The 22,414-nt window shown below is 39.2% G+C and overlaps 1 protein-coding gene across 1 annotated transcript in view; it reads right to left on the bottom strand.

Moving 5' to 3' along the window:
- The window catches only part of ajap1 (adherens junctions associated protein 1), a 44,652-nt gene that overhangs the window by 1,666 nt on the left and 20,572 nt on the right, over nucleotides 1-22,414 (bottom strand). The window contains exons 2-4 of the mRNA XM_040151824.1: nucleotides 17,164-17,924; nucleotides 1,378-1,465; nucleotides 990-1,232 (exon numbers count right to left, since the gene is read on the bottom strand). Of these exons, the coding sequence (XP_040007758.1) occupies nucleotides 990-1,232; nucleotides 1,378-1,465; nucleotides 17,164-17,924 (1,092 nt within the window). The remainder of the gene's footprint in view (nucleotides 1-989; nucleotides 1,233-1,377; nucleotides 1,466-17,163; nucleotides 17,925-22,414) is intronic.

The following is a 22,414-nucleotide window of genomic DNA, read 5'->3' as shown; positions in this document are numbered from 1 at the left end:
GGCCAGATTTGTATGTATAACATAACTGCCTTGTCAGTATAAGTGACTAAGTGGGACATACCTTAATCGTCAGGCAGAACAATTTAAAGTCAGAGTGAAATGTAAACACACCACTGACCTACCAATGTTACATCTTTTGCGTCTTGGTAAAAAGTAGCACAGACTGACTGGGCTGGTAAACATGGACATGTTGTACAATTTACTGAAATCACACTACAAGACTACTGGCTATTGAAGTTCAGTTTTTAAAATATATACAGTATATGTAGGTATCTTCCATTTGAAATGCTGTCAGAAAGATCAGTTATATGACAGACAAAGGCACTGTAAAGACTTCACATCCCATTGCCTTACGTCTATACACTGACCCAACAACCAGAGTCACCAGTAGATTTAGATTTCTGTGTGCAGCTTGAGCGTGCAGCGGGACAGCATTCAGCCAGCACTCCAGGTGTCAGGCAGATGGACGAGGAATGCGGTGACGGACAACAGCATTGAAGGCAACACATTTAGGTGTGGATTTGTTCACACAAACCTCCGACTGAAACTGCTTGTGGTTCAGAGTAACAGCACAAACACGGAGTAGAGTGTGAGGATGCCAAACACTTCATGAAGAAAAAGTAATTGTTATTTCAGTGTAGTCTTTCTCATCTGTTTGCATTTTGTCATCTTTTTTTTAATGCTTTTTAATTTCAGGCTGAAATTATCAGTGCATTAATACCTTTACAAAATTCTTATAAGGAAAAACAGTTGACATTGATTAATGAACCCAATTTAAATTGATCGATCGCTGCAGGTCGGGATGGGGATCCATAATACTTAGGCCAGTAGACTCTAAAAACTTGATAATAACAGCTATGGTAATAACTTTAGTGGACACTTCCATCCTTAAAGGATTCAGCAGCATGGATTTCCAGTGCCTACTGGCTCAAGAAATAATTTAGTGTGCATCCACGTGTTGTGCCACAAACATTTCTGGGCCAGTGTACCTGTTTCCATTGTAAGCAGACTTGTAGACAGGCGTCTGCTGAATCATCTCATCAGTGTAGATGGGCACAGCAGTCCGAACGCACTCATGTGAGCACTGCAGGCTGTCATTGTAGGCAGTGAATATGTCCACCTTGCTGGGCACCCGGGCTGGGGTGAAGTCTGTCAGGTTTTGGCAGCTTTCTTCCTGCTGGTGGATCTTACGCTGATGGCTATTGTGGCGACCATTTCCCGACTGCGCACAGCTACAAAAACACGCACCAAAGACAAAAAAACAAACATAAAATCATACCTTGTACCTTTGGTCATCTATGAGGATTTCTGACAAAAAAAAGTAGGTACAGTAAAATTAATGTGTGTATGAGTAAAAAGTAAAGGAATCTTTCCTACCAGTTTTTAAGGACGAGTGTTGTGATCAAGGCTGCAATAACCATAATGAGAGACACAGTGATTGTGATTATCTGGTGAACTGCCAAACCTGCAAAAAGAGAGAAATAAACACAAGAGCAGAAAATTACAATCATTTTGTGGAGGAAATGTTTTCACTCCTGTTGTTCACAGCAGAGAGCCATGATCTTCACTTCTCTTTTATTTTCTGTACTATACAAACCCACCTCACTCCACCAAGTATCAAGGGCAGTTCACGTAAAAAGTAGAGGCTGAAAACCCAGAACAATTTTGCTCTTCACTAAGTATTGATGACATTGTCATCCACTGCTATTCATAATTTACGAGTGATATGAATTATTCCATTACAGCACAGCCAACTGTAATGGATGACTAAGATGACAAGTTTTCTCTAAGTACTTATAAAACTTATTATTCTAAAGTCATTAAAAGAAGAAAATAAACCAAAATTATATATACCAAACATTTCTTATTTATTGAATGTTATATTCCTATGTATAGAAAGTCCTAACTCCTAAAATAGCATAGAGACCTTCCCTGTTGGCTTCCCAAATCCCTTTTTTAAGATCAATGAATCCTCCACTAGCAGCCCCACACACTAAGAGCTGGTATGCTTTTTATAACCATTTTTTTTCCCTCAGTGGTGTCTATGGCATTTCTATCGATTTTGCCCTAGGGCTTTTGTTTAAACATTAAATGGGAGCAAATTATTTGATATGGTATATCAAATAGAATATTTGATAAAAACATGATCCTGATAGGTAGTCTGACTGCTTTAAAAATGAAGGCATGTAAATTAAGGATAGAGGAATGAGGATACATACATATACAAGCATTAAAACTAATTTGACAGGGGAAAAAATTAGGAGTTCATGCTGTTCGTAAAATTTTCAAGAACTGTCAGTATTAATCATCCTTTGATTTTAGATAGACTCTTTAAATACCAAAATAAAGAAGCTAACGGCTCATGAAACTGCTGAAAGTAGACATGGCCAATAAGACAATCGAGACATTATCAAATTGAATATTTTTATGTGAATCAAACTTAAAGTGGCCACTTGTAGTTTATAATTGTACACAAGAATATAAATGCAACAACACTCCTAGTACAACTCACATGTTGTTTTCAAAATATACCGTTCACAGCATCTGCTGTATTTTTATTACCTTGTTTTACCATTTTGGGTTGATATAATCAATTTTATAGTGTATCAACTTGATTTTAAACTGGTTCAAGGTAATATTTCAAAGATGCAAACTGTTTTGATCATAAAGCCCTACAATAAAAGAATTAATATTTTTTTCAGGCTACTTCAAGCTGCAGTAATTTAGTTTTCGGCATCTAGCTGAAAACACAACATCTGACAAGTAGCATCATCTTAAACATGGCAAAATGTCGTGGCAAACATGTTAAAAAACAGTTGCCTGAGAACATAAGCATTCATTTAGAATTGTGTTTCACCTGTGAATATTGAACTTAATATAAGTCCAATATTCACTCCTTTTGCCTCTGTTTTGGGTATCAACCAAGCGCTGAAAAGTCTGTTTGGCTCTTCATCTGACAAATAATCCACTATATTCCCCTGCTTGTCTGTAACTTTGTCTGTCCTCTGTTTGGTGTTGGGCAGGTAGCAAACAGTTTCTTCATCAGGCAGCTTTTTCACTGAAAAAATAGGCCTGATGTGCCTGGAAATAAGGTTGATAATGCTGGAGTTTGTGGGCCAAAAAACAACAAGAATGAGCTAAAAGAGGCTAAATTGCTCTGTAGAGCTGAGGGCAAGTGCACGGGTGGTAAAAATGGTCTGTGAGTAGGTCACTAAAAGCAGCCCTTTTCAAATTAAACATTCATTCATTCATTGTAAATATACAAAATCTTGAACAGTGTGGCTTCACGGAACTTTAGATGCCCTGTTACATCCTGGGAAGGCTTATTTATTTCATTATTTATATATAGTAGTAATGAAATGATCTGCCTCTAAACTAAGTATCTGAACCACAGCTGACAGTAAACAACTCCGAACAGAACTTCTCCATAGGTCTCACACTCAGTTCTCGTCAAGCCCATACCCAACAACTATTAATATTCATGATACCCTGGGCTGTTGAAGATCTGCTTGCCCTTGTCCACCCACTCTTAGAAAATCATCTAACTATAAATGGAGGAATCTCTGTCTGTCTGTATTTCGATTTTCTCAACAACGGCCTATCTGATTGACTTCTAACTTTGCGTTTATATTTCTGAGGACCCAAGGAAGTGCAGTGTTGACAGTGTTGACTAAGTTTTTTGGAAGAGCAGTTCATGAGAAAGCCTCAAACATCACTACGAGGGAAGGGCAGCAACCGAACAATTTACAGAGTGCACATGCCAGGGTTTTCAGAAAGGCAGAACTCAACTGTGGTGGCACTTTCTATGCCATCACCCAGACACTATTGGAGTGGAGCAGCCAACTCCAGAAATGACGTGTTTACTCTAGCATTGCTAGGAAACACAACTATGCCATGGCAGGTGTACTGCTCAGGACCCAAGGAAGTGCAGTGATGAGTGTGAAGTTGTTTGAATGATGTCCTCAAGAAAGCTGCAAGATGGATTAATGCAGGCCAAGCCATTAGCCCCTACCGACAGGCACACTTTGAACGGGCACTTCACTAGCTATTGGAAAAAATCAAAACCCAATTCTTGTGCTATAAAAAGGACATCAGGGACACTGGTTGAGAAAATTACAACTCATGCAGACTGGATCGTCTATTTCTTATAAACACTGAATAGTCGGTAGAGAATAAAATCCTGTGATGTTTGGTGTATTTTACTGATTGATGTTGTTTAATTCTGGGATTATAAACCCATCAACCTCTGTACAATCATACGTCAAACCATAGCAATGAAAACCACGTAATTAATTACACACATATTTGTGACATCTTCCAGGTATTAGGTTTAAAGCCTTGCTTTGCTAAACTTTTTCACACTGCAAAGTATAAAATTATGAGTATTCTTTGATTACAGTCTTTTGCTTATGCACTGCATTTTAACCAGATTACCTGCCCCCTTTGTTCTGAAAGACTAAAGTACAAAAGCAGTGAAAACTCTTAAGACTTCCATGTATGCTGATCTCTCACCTTTGCCAGGAGACAGAAATCCACAAACAAAACTGTAATATACATGTTATACAAGTGAGGATTAGTGCAAGTCTACTGCACTTTACTGTATGGTTAGTGTGGTGTGTATCTGTGTGGGTTAGTGATAGAGCATGAGAGCGGCTAGGACACAATGACACACTGCAGCAGGTGACATGCTGCAGGAGGGGAAAAAAAGAAAAGCCGTCAGATGAAAATGCCCATCTCACCTCTCCATCAGCCAGCTGCCTTGCTGCTGATTCAAGCCAATTTGTCTTCAGGAAGGCTCAAAAGGAAGTGCTGCTCAGTCATTTTGGAGAAGCACATGGTCTCTCCTCTGCTTTCCTGCTGCCCAGACAACCTTCTCTTGGATAATAAACTTCTTTGGGCAGTGCCAATGCAAAAGGCAGACCAGGTCAATTTTGGATTAATGATATCTCTGGCCGACTCAGGAAAGCTTCACCTTCCCAGTGCAATCAGAGTCCCTTGCCACGGCATTAACTTATCGGGCAAGTAATTTGCATTTCCCTTATATCTCCTCTCTATCCTCCGTCTCCAGTTTTAAATTAACATCTGTCCAAGTTCAGGCATAATACAACTTACCCCTGACCTTGATCAATAGCTGAAGTTTCTGCTTTCTGCTGAGATTTGTTTCATTTTACATTAATGTCAGAGTGAAAGGGGGCACTTCTCAGTCAGTAGTTTTCAAATCCAAAGCTGCACTTGGCAAATTTGTCCTCTAATACCGCAGCTGATTAAATCACATTATGAGGCTGTATTAGGTTGTGCTCTGTCCCTCCCTCTTATGGACACTCCTCTGGCCAGGCAAAGGAAACAAGTGAAACTCATGAGTAAATTACAAACTGTCATAAAAAGTATGCAACCATCAATTGGTGAATGTGATGTGAGTGAACACACCACGCATGTTTAGAAGCCTTGCCAGTCTGTAATTTTATACTGGAGGAATCCAGTTGCTCAGTTGGTAAACATGAGCGTCCTGTGTGTAGTTTACTGATGCTATGTTACATGTTTTCAGGGTATCTAAGTCTAAACTGCTCATTCAGAGTTACTTCAGGCTTCCATTTGCAGCCAAAAATATGCATACTTTCCTGGAACAGCTCTTTACTGAGAGAAATGAACCCAAGGACATGAGGTCCTGAAACGCAAAAACCAACATCAAGTCCATTATAACCTAATTTTCAGGACCGTACGTTTAAGGGTGCAGGGATAATAGAGCAGATAATGACATGGGTGACAAATCTGAGTGCAGAGGCCAGTTCTGTTTTCATCCGCAACTGCCAGTTGGAGGGAGCAAAATTTGGCTTGGCTATCTAAAACTCATTGTGTCCTGGCAGTCAGGTTGAAAAATCACCTTTGGCAGTCACCTTGCTTTTGAGATACCCGGTTAGGTTTTGTTTGGTCAAATCACTGCCAAACAAAAAGAGACTGAGAGGGAGATAAAGAGTGAAAGGAACGGAAAAAATTAAGACAGAAAAGGTATTAGGAGAGGAGGGGGCAGCTAGGTTGTGACCTCTCTAGCAGAAGGATTAGAGCCCCCATCATTGCTCCCAGTGTGGAATAAATTTTTTACCGTCTTGTCCATGAAAGTTTGATGTACATGTCAAAGAAAAGTATAACAGTTAGATAAACTCTCCCCTTGCTATCTACATTTAATACAAGATCAGTGTGAAACTCAGTGTGGGTTCAATAAATGTGTGTGTAGCAGGTAATGCCTGCTTTGTAGCATCTTCAAAATTCCTCAGTATGGTTTTTACCATTGTCACATCACATTATCTTGGCATTTTCAGGCTGAATGCATTAAAAACATCTTATTAATCTTTATTAACATGTTTCCAGAAACAGCAGGCAGCTGTTTTCAGTGAAAGAGCTCAGATAATCCCGCTGTATGCTACCTGCTCAGCACCAAAGAGCTGACAGACAAAAGGGACTAGCAAGTAAACACAGTGGAGAATTTAGTAGCTAATGAGTCAGATATTTCCCTCAAGAGCTGGTGGACACCAAAAATGCACTGAAAGGAGACTGAATATTGGACTTGGGGGAAACTGGATGTGTAAAAAGAGAACATTTTGCTAACACATTTGCCGTAATAAGTTAACAGGGTGATAAAATGTCAGTGTTGTGTTTACAGCTTGGTCTGCTGCCCCCAAGTGGCAAAAAAAAACCTGAACCTTCATAGCTACAGTCAGAAAAATGTGGACTATATTTACAGCTCAACACATTTCTTGAGCTGTCAAGTGGTAATTAGTACCGTGTTTATGGAAGACAATACACTCTTGCTGTATTTATCTCTGTACCTAATAAATTCAGTCCTTTAGAGGTTAAAATGATCAGCCATTGTTCAGTCATGTGTGTACAAACAGTTTTCCGAAAAAATGACTTTGGTTGAAAAGGAAAAGATGAAACTGGTTGCAGGTCTCTGAACTGAAACTAACAAAAAAAGTAGTCCTAGTGGCTTTATGGAAACAAGATATCCCGAAAAGCCATTCCAATGTGAGGAACACAGACTTCTATCAGAGTCTATGGCAGTAGCTCTTACTACTTATGGTCACTAGCCTGAAAAATCGGCAATAACTTGAGCTCTTATTTCCATACACAATATTTCCCATATACCCACAATATGTGAATTTCCTTTTCATCAAAGTGATGAAGAGCATTTTAACACTTTGAATGCAAGACAACAGACCTTTTTCACAGCAGACATTTTGACTTGTCACATTAGCCAAAGTTACTAATAACATTAACAATGGCTCTGCTATATTCAGGTGTCTCAGTAAGTCATGACAGTGTGATAGTGAGCCAGCATGCACAATACCAGGACCCTGAAGCGGCTAAATTGAATTCAGCCATCATTAATTTTATTATTTACACCTGTGTTTTTTCTACTGTGACATGTCACATGGAAAAATCCTGTTACTCAGAGTCGGGTAATATATTTTCTTACCCTGCCTGAATACACATAGACTGGATGAATAAACATTCTCATAATAAAATGCTGGACTAATGATGAGGAAAAGAGAATGACTAATTTTTATGCATATATAAATGAGTTATAGTCAATGGCAGGAGTCTTTAGTTGTGTGTGTTTGTGTGTGTGTGTGTGTGTGTGTGTGTGTGTGTGTGTGTGTGTGTGTGTGTGTGTGTGTGTGTGTGTGTATACACCGTCTATATGTAGTTGGAAGCCCAGTCACACATCCGTTACAAAGTGCCATTTAAGGCTAATGGTGCCTACACCCACTCAGTGTTGGCTTAAAAGCTCCTGAAAAATGTTGGAAGAGCCCCTCATTTGTAAAACAGAGTTACAGTTTAGAAAGGTTGAGCCACTTCACTCCCACACACCACAAAGCACTTTTGTACAGGCATATTCAATACACGCTAATACGCTACATGACCCTTCCAAGATCGTCTCTCCCACAACCAGGCACCTGAGCAGGGCAGGTTGGGGGAAGACTTCCGTCAAAGGCGGCCTGCTGATTGTTAGGAATTGCCAATTAACGCTCGTGTCAAAGTGTCAATCTGGGCTGATTTCCACTGAGTCACCAAGCAATCTAAAACACTTATTGAAGAAGAGGGTGCTGATAGAGGGAGAAAGAAGGGCAGGACATAGAGAGAGGAGGGGAAAGTTGAAGAGGGAGAGATCAGAAACAATTACTCTACACACCTTTTCTCTCAATGTCAAAGGCATCACTGCATAATTCAGTCAGGCTGGATGGCAAACGCTAGAATGGCCAAAAAAAGGTGGTAGCCAGAGTATACTGCTTCAATAATGGCAACCCTTACAGGAGGATACACTTGTCTTGTGTGCCTGCCTGTGTTAGGAAGAGTGGGGAACACACAGTAGCTCATCCTGTTAACAACAGAAAAATGAAAATGACTGCAGTTTTCAGGTGGGTGTAAAATGGCATTGGTGCTAAGGCAGCTTCAATCAACCATCCTGAAATCTGTGTAATGTCATGTTCGTCAGAGGAGGTATTTTTTACCAAACAATAGCTTAGCTACATTGTTTAGCAGGTGAATGGGCACTGAAACACATCATGGACCTTCAATGTTTTTTGAATTCCAACTTGTCTGCACACTGTGTCACTCTCTGTCTTTCCTGTCAACAAAACAGAAACTCTCTCAAAAGCTAAAATAAAGAAACTCATATTAGTTTTAAAAAGGGGTCATATTGAAAGTCTACCCTATCCCTTCAGATTGACAGAACAATCTCCTGCATCCAAAATAGTGTCTCAGTCAACATCTGCACTTCTCTTCCTTTAGGCGGATGTGTCGAGCCATGAAGAAAGAGCTGAGCAGCAGAGACGGAAAGTGAAACAGCATCTGCTCAGTCTGGCCCCTTCATCTCCTCTTGGCTGAGTTTTTTGTAAATCGGGGACAGGGGGTTTGACTCTGCACGCCTGTCACCAGGCATCAGCATTTAAGTCCAGATTTAACGAGAAAAAAGGAGATTCATTTTTACCCACTTTATTGGGAGTCAATACAGAGAGTAATAGCAGATTTATTGGATTGCCATGGTAACTGTTGGGTAAAGTGGTTTCTCTCTGTCTCTGTGTGTCTCTCACTGTTGAAAAGGCTGTATTGTAGCCTACGCCTCTACAGGTCTAACACAGGTCAAAATGCTGCATTTCAATGTTCACTGAGCTCGCTTCTTTAAAAATAGATTCCAGAAACACTTAACATACATTTTACATGTGCTCACTTTGCTCTACAGTGGATGTAGACTTACTTATTTACTCCATTCATTTAACCCTCCACTCCTTTCACATACTTCAGGCTGAGTTGTGAATTGTTCCCAGATGGATCTATTTATTTTAAAAACCTGCTGGCTCCTACACTGGATATCATCTTTTACTCTAAACATCCACTAATTGTGTCTTTTTCAGGAAGCCACATGACAGATCTGTAAAGCTTCACTAAATCTTTCAGAAACGCACCTTTTGCTTACTCCAAACAAACCTCTAACATTTAACCCTGCAATTCTCAGACCGTATAACAAGACCCAAGTTATAAGTAGTGACTTTACTGGCCGCAGTTTTAATCATCTCATATCCATAATGGACCTGACAGCTCCATCTGTGTAGAGTAGAAGGGGGTTGCAGTTACTAGCAGCACAATCACCAGGAACAATCAGTGAGCATCTGGAGGCACCACAGCTCTAACCCCCCCAGTGCCCACCACCCACATCCTCCTCGTCTGACACCTTCTGTATGATGGCCATTGTGCTGTGAGAGCAGGATCAACAGAAGTCATCCACCAAGAGCTGCGGCATACAGACAAACTCCTATTCAAACTGACTGAGACATGCACAACATAACTTCTGATGTGAGTATGTACACTTGTGGCACATTGTCTCAACACAGGACATTACAAATTTAATTTAACCACCATGGCCGAATTGTCTATGGCTACTTACAGGCCTGCCGTCAGGGCGGTCAAAGGGTACAGATGACTCCGGTCCAAGGCCCAGGGGGGGCCTACTATGATTGACCATTAAATCGGATCAAGTATGACGATATAATTACTGACTTATATCATTGACAATACAATTTATATGTATTTACATATAAACATGTGTTTAAAGCACATTTCAACTTGTCACCATCTGATACCCCCCCCCCATTGTTATTGTGAAAACACTTGGCCAGTCAGATGTGCTGAGCACACATGTGCCAAGAACTGACTGGCTAAGCCAAAATGCCGAGTCACCAACAATCAGGGGCTCAAATTTTTTTGTCCGACCTGTTTTGTTTTAAGGTAAAAGGAGGAAACGTGATACAGGTAATTAGAGAATTTTACTAGTGGATTGTTTGTAGTTCAATGCCATTCATCCCCAGACATCACCTGATGAACAGCTCCTCGTGCTACGTTAAACAGTGGCCGTCCACCATGACGCTGACTAGTTAGTTTCACTTGAGTGAATTAACTAGCTAGCTAGTTAACATTAATTCAGTTCATCCAATGTCAGAATAATAAATTTTCAGTGAAAGTTGAAATACTATTCCTTCAATTCAGTTTGTGTAAAGGGTTGAAATGCATGTTAAAATGAGGTACCCCGATATATTTTTATTGTCATTATAAGACTAACCTGGTGGAGGCCAGTAACATTTGCATATAAATTTAAATTGACCCTGTGTTTACTACTGTCACTGACACAGGTGGAAAAGAAAAGACTGCATTAATCAAAGCTCAGCTTTGGGAAGGGAAGAGATACGGGACAAGATGAGGTGACTGAGAGAGAAAGAAAGAGAGAAGGTGATGGAGATGAGAGAGGAAGAGCAGGTACTGCTCACTGTGCCGAGGATAGGATTAGCATTATGTCCCTGTGCTGTTCAACAAAAACAAAAACTGACTGACCTAATCACACATACACATTTCTATCATTCCCACTGACATGGTTTTAATGCAATCGTTATCCAATTTTTGCCCTCCAAACATCTTAAAATGCACATGTAACTTTCCCTAGCAAGCTCAATTTCTGGACCTCTATATTTCTCTACCTTTGTCACCACAAGGCTAATGGCCATGAGCTTATTTGAAACTGACCATGTTGGTATTAGAGCTATGGGTGGGTGCCTGGTAGTGGTGGTGCTGGAGTGGGTGTGGATGAGGGCCACAGTTTGGAAAATTTTGTCCCCTTGTCCATAATTCCTAATGGTTGGCCTGGGTACTTACAACTATGGCCAGAGAATGACAGCCACCTAAGGTTACAAGTCATTAAACTTCAATTGAGACCTATGTGTGGACAAGCTGACTCTTATAAAATAAAAATAAATAATAAAATAAATTTAAAAAACTTTCGAACTTACATTAGACAAAAAGCAGGTAAATGGTATGTAAAGTCTTTTTACCCGATTATGTTCAACATTAACTTCTTTATACTTCTTTATTATTTTCCACAATAACCAAAAGAGTTGTTCCTTTTGTTGTCCCGCACTATCAGTGCCAACAGTGAGTGGGAGTTAAGACACATAGCCTACAGTCAACAAGTGCAACACAAACAAGCTGTGGCAAGCTGTCATGTATTTTCTCTGTGTCACTACGTAGCTGGTTTCCAATCAAACCGAACTGGTCGGCCAAATGTCACAGTACAAGAATAGAATTACCGCCTCGCGGTTGTATGCCTCTGCCAACCACTCAAGTTGCAGTTTACATCAATATCTGTCCAGAGTCATAAAATAAATGTAGTGAAGACTTGGAAGGAATTTTGGGGAAGTGGTCTCAGGCTTTTGGACCCCACTGTACATGGAACTGGAAATATTCTCTTAAAACAAAATGTATAACAGTAGATTACAGAAGATAACAGCAGTAGAAATTTACATTATGCCTAACTGTCATGCATATTATATGAAAGGCACCAGGAGTTTACCCACCCTTGTTTTTTTCTGTATGGGACCAGCATTTATTCGTTCCTGTCGACCACACCTATGGCCATAATTGGACGTGGCTTTTAATTGAGTACCGGTTTTTATTTGAGGAAATACAGTATACAAAATTTTCTATATCACATTATTGCTGTTGTGATAAGAAATTCAGCATGCAATGATGGCAGATTTTGTAGAATTGTTTTTAATATTCCCTTATTCCAAAAACAAATCACACTGACCTTATTCACACTTACTGATAGGAACAAAACGATCTGAGTGACACTTGACAGTCCAATTACATGACAGATTTTCCATTTGAATTAAGATCAGCATTCATCTGTCATCGTTTCTGCAATAGACAAAATATAATTTATAGGCAAAAGAAAAGCAAATAAATGACCAAATAAATTGGCACTGAAAGAACTGAATCACACAATACTGATAAAAATGCTACCAACAAAACTCAAACCACTAATACTGTATTCACTATTCTGGCCCTAGCTGGTATCAGATGGTAATATTGTGAAAAAAATTAATGAATAAGTGAATGTCTGGACATGGTGAAATTCCTCTGCACCATGGTAAAAACAGGTAACTTAATGAGGAGACTCAGAATGATCAGATTCTGGCTGTTAGTCCAAATTGTGTATATGTGTGTGTTTCTGTGTGTGTGTGTGTGTGTGTGTGTGTGTGTGTGTGTGTGTGTGTGTGTGTGTGTGTGTGTGTGTGTGTGTGTGTGTGCGTGTGCGTGTGCGTGTGTTTACTATGCAGCGTGAACATCTGACTTAATGTGAGGAGACATTTCATTTTAGGAGGCAAGAAACTTTGACAACTTTTCCAGTGTACTCTGAAGCTTGCATTTCTACGTCTTTTCTATCTTCATGGTGAAACAGGCACAACAGGCTGTCAAAGAGGCATCATCCCTTGATGCATCAATAATTAGATTGGATCACAGTAAAGCTGGAACCTTGAACCTTGATTCAGAATATCATTCACTGTCTACTTCAGGAATCATTTCCTTTCCTCCTCTCTGCCTCTTTAAACAAACAACAACTTGCACCCTTTTATGACAGTTATGTTAAACCCCCCAAACACACACACACACACACACACACACACACACACACACACACACACACACACACACACACACACACACACACACACACACTCACCACACAGCAAGAGATGATTACAGTCATGATACACACGTGCCTTATAGAGCTGAAACAAAGTCCACTAATGGCCTGCATTTGTGCTGGTTGCAAGAGTATTCATGAGTGATAGTGAATTAGTTCACACAGTCCATTTATTGCAGGGGTGAAAATACACATAATGAAGTCTCATAGTTACTGAGAGCCTGACTTGCAATGAAAAATGGGCTGATGCATTTATGTGAAATCATGAGTATTCTTTTCTAAAAACATATATTCTAATTTAGATGTATAAAGCAATACAAATAGAAACCATAGTAAAAACAATAATAAATGTTGGTCACCGTTCTGTATTTAGTACAGACATTTAATGAGCAAACTGTCATTTCTACATCAGCGCTTTGTGATTGCAATTAGCTGTGAGTGCTGTGGATCTCGGAGTAGCTGGGTTCGTTTCTCCCAGAGGTTAACTCTAAGCTGATACTGGATGAGAGAAACAGAGAGAAAAATGTTGCGAGACACAGATACACACTGATTACTAGAAATAATCAAATAGTGAGGAATTACAACAGCACTTGATTTGGCTGTTGGTTGGTGGACATGATAATTTGTGTAAAGCTCAATGACACTGCAACTGAAAGTGTCCCAGGTCACACTGGGCACGGATCATTTGGGGTTCATGGAGTTGCATGTTTTGTACCCTTCCCTGCTTGTATCTGAATGGTCAAATTGCAATGTGTCAGCATTGTCATGAAAATAAGTAGATTTTACATCATTCACCTGAGACAGATTAACTTGGCACAGCAAGTGTAAGCCTGGATGCCCACAAGAAGCAACAATGGAAAGAAAGCCACACACAGTAGCCACAAAACAGCTGGCATAGAACCACATGCATAGAATTTATACTTCATCATACTGCAGATTCAGGCCTGTTTATGCAGAAAAGCAAACATACATAATAAATACACAGTCTTTGCAATGGCAATTTTTCAGGGAAATACATCGCAATTATCCTGACATTGTGTGTATGTGCAACCTGCCTTTGGGTGGTCTGGTACAAAGAAAAACATCTTTCAGAAGTGTCAAATCAACCCTTTTTTGTTAAGCAGTAAAATATTTTATGAATTATTAATTTATTATACAATTTGGATGTCAACTCATTTGACCACTACAATTAAAATTGTGCTTATTAAAAGGCAGTTTACATTAAGATTTTAATATGCAACTAACACGCTACGATGATGTGTCTGAGGATACTAAGGTACTAAACAATATTCCTCTTCAATCCAATTTACACTTAGCCACTTCATATTTCGCGTGTGGATCGGCATGGCTATTTGATATAAAAAAGTCATGTGTAAATGCAACCACCAACCATTCAATAGTAACTGAAGGCTTGTTGCTCAAACCTTGATGTAGCCGTGTTCCCAGATCTCAGCAATTACTTTGACTGATGATGACCAAAACTTCAGAAATAAGGCCTCAAATAACTAAGAACTGTCTTTCCTTTTGAATTGAAATTAATACATGCTGTAATAAATCAAGACACAAGCAGAAACTAGCTGAGTGAAATTGTTATGTGAGATCTGGTTATCACCTTAATCTGGTTAAGATAATCAGTTTAAGGTGTTTGCATGAGTTTTTCCCAGTCTAAGTTTGTATTAATCAGACTAAGATTGGACGGCATGTATCTATAAACATCCTCAAAGACAAAAAAGGAGAAATAAGAGACAAAGTGAAGCACCTCTCCTTCAGCCATAGTTTCATTTCATCAGCAATTCAATGCTGTACTGTTGGTGTGATAATTATATCTTGCCTTGGGGCCAATATGAGGCAGACTTAGAATAATGTGTTGTGAATGCAAAGGAAAAAGGACGTTTTCTACAGGAGTAAAGTACCCTAGCTTTGCTTTGAAAAGTGATTTTGTTCATCTGACCTGATGGGACACAGTTTGCTTATTGATACAACAATGTTCATCCAGTCGGAAAAATCAGACTTTTTTTCCCACGTCAGCTTTCAGTTAGGAGTGGTGACAGATTTCCTCCAGGATACAATATCAAGCCATCATTTTGACTCATGGGTGGTCTCACACTCACCTCCCAATCAAGAGAAAATGAAGAGATCACAACAACGCTGACAAGACAATTACATACTGCCATTTAATTTCACATTCAGTATCTGCACGTCAGTCACAATGACATACTGTATGTTTATACCACTAATATCATTGCATTTTGTCGAGAGCTGAGGGTTTCTCTTTTTTAATTTGAAAGGGACTCAGAGGAAACAGTAATATTAGCAAAGCGTTCCTTGTTTGCTTGTGGTCCCAGTCCATTGCCCGGTGCTGCTTATCTTAATTAAATGAATACTGTAATTATGGTATTACACAATTACTCGGGAAATTAAAGGACATTATTACAGTTCCTTTCCAAGTTAAAATGTATGCATGTAGGATCACCAGACACAAACACTTTGTACAGCTCGAGAAAAACAGCATAATTTAAGTGTTTGGAGTGAAATGATTTAAAACAGTAAAGTCCTAAAACAGCACAAATCAATTGTCTTGTGAATTTGGCTTGACTTCATAATTGAGCTAATAATGAAGTCAAGCATGAAGCTTTTTTGTTCAGGACTTCTGCTGTACATCCTTTTTCATATCCTCCGTGCTTTTAGACATTTTTCATTATAATTGAATACCAGGTGGCCAAGGACTTTTGATCAGCCTTACTGTTTGCTGACTAATTTTATGACATCTGTATTAAGGCATCAAATGGGAAAGCTTTCATTAGCATAGTGCTTGTTCAGAAGTTCTTAAACATGACTTATGTTTTATGACTACCTCTATGGTCCATTTAAAAAGCCATGTTCCTCATGGACAATAAAATGTTAAATCTAATATGCCTGGCTGGAAGGTTTGTGTGTCCACAGCACAGAGGGACTGTCAATAAAAATTACATATGCTCATGTACAGTATTTCAGGCATGAGAGCCACAGTATGGTCCAGGAAATTCACTGTGAACAAAGTGATATTTTCCTAAGTTGCAATATTATAATAATCAAAAGTAGATCATTAATTTTGATCATTATTCATGTGCTACAATGAAAAGGTGAAGATAGTTTGTCTTGGAATATTATTAGAGGAAACAGGTACGAGAAAATAATGATAATGATGATGATGATGATTATTATAATATATATTTTATCTATTCTATGATGATGATGATAATGATGATGATTATTATTATTAATATCTTATCTATTCTTCGCAATTTACCACCATATGGAATTGGTGTGCATCATGCCACCTCCATGACACATAATGTTTCCAGATGCTTCTTTTAACCTGCTAGCATAAATGATAAAATGATGAAAATGTGGTCCCATACCAGTCTCCCACATGTGAACACACACCAACTCCTTTTTTGTGAACACACAACCCTACTAGAAGTACTATTACTGGCAATCAAACCATGGATCTCTGTCGTGGTGGTGGGTGAGAATTTTGCCCCAGTTTATGACCACTGAGCCTTTTAAAACGATATAATTTTGTCCAGCATTCAGGTTTCTTCTTACATTTAGACTTTTCTGAACATACTACATAAAATAATCCTTTATTAATCCGGGGAAATCTGCAGTGTTACAGCAGCAAAAGGGGAAGCAAAATAGCAAGAGTATCAGTATAATAAAAATTAAAGAAACAGAAGTAATTAAAAAATTGAGTAAAATAAACATGAAATGAGTAAAATAAATGAGTAAATGTACATACACCTGCAAAGTAGGCACACATTCAGTTGATGCATTTATTGTATAAATTGGCAAAAACTAATCCAGTCTTTTTGTTTTGAGCTAGTAATAATGTGTGTACATTAATCTGTGGGTCCATTTGGGCCATGGGTATACAACATTTAAAGGCCCATTTCTGAATTTGAAATTTTAAGTATACTTTTTGGAAGACAAACTGAAGCCAAACGAACGCCTGTTTATCTAGATATTGTTTCTGGAGAAAAAAACAAAACAAAAGAAATAATAAAAAAGAAGATTTCTTTAGCATAATCTCCAGTATAAACAATGAATTTCACACTAGATGATCAGATGTATAGCTGTTTTATATGTCTTACCTGGTGGGTCCCCATATGGCTTTGGTGGTTTGACAGTCTCGGAACTGATAGGGGCCTTGGTGGTGCTTGGCCTCTTGGGCTCTGGTGTGGTCACTAAAGAGAACGTCCTTTGGGAGGGCCTGGTTGTAGTGCTAGTGGTTGTAGCCACTGTGGTAGTTGAGACCCTGGTGAACTGCGTTACATTTGGCTCTGGTTTGTCATCGCCATCTATGCTGTCTGTCCCTGTGGGCCCCCAGTCGATAAATCCGGCCACCGTGGTAGTCCGGCCCTCCTGAGACTTGTCATAGCTGTCCCATTTGAGCTGCCTCCTGGCTCTAAGTAACAACCTCACTGTGTCTCCTCTGATTCCACTGGATAAAGCAGCTGGAGCTTCTGCTATTACAGCCAAAGGGTCACCTGTCTTCATTTTAGAGTATCTCAACCGACACTCCTTACACGCTGCTTGTCCTTTATGTGCTGGCTTCCGATGTTTTTGACCCTTGACTTTTGGCTCTATTCCTGCCCTGTTGTCTTGGGGAGGAGGGATAGGGTTGATGAGCCGGCGAGCCAATGGGCTCACTGTTCTCCAGTGAAGCTTACTGGGCGTGTCCCAGAGGGGCTGCAAGCGAGGCCGTGAGCGAGGCACCAATTTGGGCGTGAGTTTGATACCCAGACCCTGACTGAGGGGACTGCACACAGAGAAGTCCAGGGTGAGGTGGGTCATGGCCAGCAGGATCCACACCCGGTGCCCCACACAGCTGCCTGGCCTAAAAGTAGATGGACTGCAGAGGAAAGAGAGAGTAAATGAGAGAAACTTAGAATCAAACACAGTCAAGTACATATTCAAACCATACCAATCAGGTCCCCTCCCACCTTTTTTAGCACCTTCAACAAAATGGCCTATTGTAAAGATTCACATCTGTATTCACCCTCCATTTACACTCCAGGCAAAGTTTTACTCATCAACTTCTTAAACTCCGACTCAATTAAGCTTCAATAATAATTAGCTTCACAGAGCGCCTCTTAAATTACAGTATAAAGGTCAGACAAAAAGTAAATGTTGTAAAACATGTGAAAGATTATGGATTTGCACTCTGGTTTGCTCTCAGCTGTCAAAATCAGTAAGGAATTATCCTTGATGTTACAGATTCATATCAACGCAGGGATGATTACACTGACAAGGTCAGCCCTGGTTTACCTGATCATCATATTCTGCATTATCTCCCACAGACACAAATTCATCTGATTCCCAAAGGGCAATTTGATTATGCAGTGCAATGATCAGGGAGGTAACACACGATGCCAGCAGGAGACACAGCATGATAAGTATATCACAGAAATCTTCACCTACACAGCTACGTCATTAATTCATTCAATATCAGAATTTGTCCCGAAATATCCCTTGTTACTGAATAAACCTCACTTCTGCTCATCAACGAGATGGCCAAGTGATAGATAGGCAGGCTGTTCAGGCTAGGACCCTGCAGTCGACTGATTTTACAGACAACCTTCAGTGGCCCCTGAGACAAAGCTACACATTGATTCCTAAGGGAGGGAGCTCATTATGTGCTATCTTTCATCTCTGCTGTCCTTGGCCAATTTTTGCCCACACGGAGGACTCATTTTGGAAGCATCACAGAGGTGATGATAGATGGAAAAGTGTGAATGGGTTCATCGACTGTCAGAGGCAGCACCAAGATGTCTGTCGATCATATAATCACCAAGTTTTATTTTTACAAGTCTCTTAACTATCGTCTAGCTACACTGTAGTGACATTTGACGAGACAAACTGGACTTCTGTTGGTAATGTAGGTATTTTGCAATTACTTAGTCATAAGTGATTCTTCTCACATGCAAATCTACATTACTGTGTTTATTAAGTAGGAATCTTCAGGACATGGAACAAAGACTTAGACTGCACTAGGCCCTGTAAGTTCACACCAAGTGATCTGATGAATGATAATGGCTCTGCTATTGATTTGAAATCATTTTTGTCATCTGTAAATGATGGAGATGTCAATTTTAATCAGAAATTCAATATATATTTTGAACAGGTCAAGTCGTGTACTGCAGTACATCCATATCCAAATCAAACCTCTAATTTTGTATTTTATGTATAAATAAGATTTCATAAAATGCAACTGCCTGACAGTAATGTTAACTTGTCACTTTAGTGAAGTGGCATTTACACTGTGATTCTGAACCAGAATCCACGTTTAATTTAAGTTGTGTGCAACCAGCAAAAACCACTAACTGAGAAATAATTTAGAATGGCATTTTAATTAGCAGTAAATGGTGACTGATGTGGTCATGACAGAGCAGTGACAAGGTCATTGTGTTATTGACAGTGAAAAATATGGGTAATAAATTGTCTTGTGAGTGTTTTGGCCCTGACCTCAGACTGAGATCCTGGCAATTTCCCAATCAGCACACTCAAGGTAACTCGATTTTAACTCCCCGGGACAAATTAATGAAATATTTGATAAGAAAAGTGATTGTTGCTCGTCATGAACAATATGATCTGGAGCAAAGGGAAAAAAAGACCTGTAAAATGATTAATGACCATGTTTATTAAGAAACGTGCTTCTAACCTCTGATCTCCAATTGCCAATGCTGTCATAAGGTTTATAAATAATGTCATACTTATTCAGTGTAATGAGTAGTAGACAGGTGAATAAAGACACACAGATGAGACACACTGAAAGCAAGCTGGGTACTGACCCTCTACACAATTGTACTTTCTAACAAGACCCAAGTTAACATTACTGTACGTTAACACTGCGTAACACTGTACGCTTTTGTCTATTTTTCTTGAAACTGTATCTCTTGCTTAAGAATACCAAATAAAAAAGTAAATCTCCAAGTTTCCGCCCAGTTAGCAGTGATATAAGTTGTTTTATGATCGTTTTTACTGCTACACCAACTTATTCTTTAGTATCACAACTAGGACCAAAGCTTTCAAATAGAGCTAGTTTGCGAATATAATGGCCTCTGGTTTGCTCTTAAGGCCACACATCATCAGTTTTATAAACCTCAGCCTGTTCTTCACTGTTTACCGTATGGTGAATATGCTTTCCCATTCATCTGTTAACATTCCCTCAACAGACTGTTTTTATCTGTTATCATGTTCTACTTTTTGTATGGACGCTGTAGCGTGCCCCCTAACTGTAGAGACCTGATTTATGTAAAAGAATTTGTTAATTAATGACAAAAAAGTTAACATGACATTTAAATTACATAGTGTATTTAAATCTTCATAAACTAGATAGTAAAATGTGCATTAACATGTTATCAATTTCATTTCAACATTGTTTCTTTAAGTGATGTATACCTTTATGAATTTGTACACAGACTAATAAAACTATTATTAAAGGTCATGTAAAATTGACATACTTGCCATTTCATTTACTAATCCAGTTTATATTTATTGTCCTCCTTGCACTACATACCTGCTGTTGTAGTACAGAATTTACACATTAAGATGTTAATTTGCTGACATTCAACCAAAAATAAAACAAGGTCAACCCCAGAGAGGGGTAAAAGAGCCTTTACTGTCCACCTGTTAAGTGTAAAGCTAAGCGCTGGGTTTGATTTGGACGAAGCAGAGGACATCTCACATCCCAATCCCCAACATGCTTCAGCCTGCAGACTGCTAAAGCCAAAGACCATCGGTTAGCAATTCATCGCGTCTGTTTTCGAACTCTAACATAAACAACATGTCTAATTATAAGTGTAAAGAACAAACTATGTATTATGTAATTTAAGCATGAAGTAACTCATTAATTGATTTAATTACAGACTGAAGCAAATAGCAGACTCTACAGTTTTTATCTGTTAACCTGTTTTGAATAATATTAAAATAAGTAGCTAAATCGTAATTATTTTCTTTTTAGTCATTATCATCAATTATCCTTTTTTTTTTTGTTAAAAATTGTCATACATATCTAAATTATTGATGAACTATAATTAAATTATTGCTATTGTTTCTAAACTCATTTTAAATAAGCCAGTACAGGGCATGCTAACACATATTTTCCCTTTTATTGGCCGGTCTGCATAGTAAAGTTCTCTTTTGGTCTTGATACTTACAAATACACAGACAATTGATTTAATTCCAGCAAGAACAGCACATGCTACTGATAAAATGGTCGGCAACTGATATTTTCGAAGAACTGTAGTTTCAAAATTTAACCACTCTCTAAGACACTCTCACATGCCACATGATGAAAATATAATTTGAAAGTATACTGAACAGATGGCATATAAAGTGTAGTATTCACAGCATGAACATACCAGATTGCTTTCTGGTAGGACTGTGTGTCTGGTGTCCTGTTTTATAAGCACATGCTCCATCATATCGTCATTACTAACTTAAAACTATAGTTAAGCCCTAACAATATGGCAGGAAATCCCTTTACTGGAGATCGTGACATCCCCTGATTCTGAGCTGGAACTGCCCCCACCTCACATTTTTATCATCACAAAGCATTGTGATTGTACATGCAGCCCATGTTGGACATACAGGCAGAGGGATTTTCTTGGAAAAACCACATTTAGCTGGAAACCTAAAAAACTGATATGTTGGTGGAGGAGGGCCCATTCCTATGGACATGTTTACTGAAGGACCGGAGAAAGTTAGAGTTGACTGTAAGCTACTTTATATTCAATTTTCCAACAGTATTCAGTGACTTAACAGGCTACCTTCGAGTCCTGGATCTCAGTATGCCAAGCCCATTCTAGAGCCAGACAAACAGGGAATGAAATTACTCTGTGAAGTTATGGAGAACCGTTAATTAGCATGTCTGTTGGCCTGGAGGACTCGGGTTTGAAGGTCAGCTAAACACGAGCTGGAATGATGATTTTAACCAGGAGTTGACAGACAGCAGATGAAAGAGGCAGCCTGGGCTTCTGCTCACACACACACACACCAGACAAGTCAAAATCTCAATGCATTGCATGTACACACAGTCGAGTCTCTACCATCAAAACACACACACACACACACACACACACACACACACACACACATACACACAGGAGGAGGTGTGTGTGTGTGTGTGTGTGTGTGTGTGTGTGTGTGAGTGTATGTCATCCCAACCTCTGCTGTCCATCAAACTCAATATAGAATTTCAACAGAAACCCAGTGATGTAAGTGCATACAGTATGTTTTAATGTGATATTTCAGAGCAATATATTTGGATTATGCTTCTTAGCCTAAATACGAAAAAGCGCTGGGGGAGGGTTCACCAAGCTTGACTTCTCCCTCTCCTCT

This window comes from Xiphias gladius, chromosome 18, assembly GCF_016859285.1.
Source record: "Xiphias gladius isolate SHS-SW01 ecotype Sanya breed wild chromosome 18, ASM1685928v1, whole genome shotgun sequence".
Taxonomy (NCBI): domain Eukaryota; kingdom Metazoa; phylum Chordata; class Actinopteri; order Istiophoriformes; family Xiphiidae; genus Xiphias; species Xiphias gladius.
Note: the sequence above shows the minus strand (reverse complement) of the source record. Positions and strands in the feature narration are given on the sequence as shown.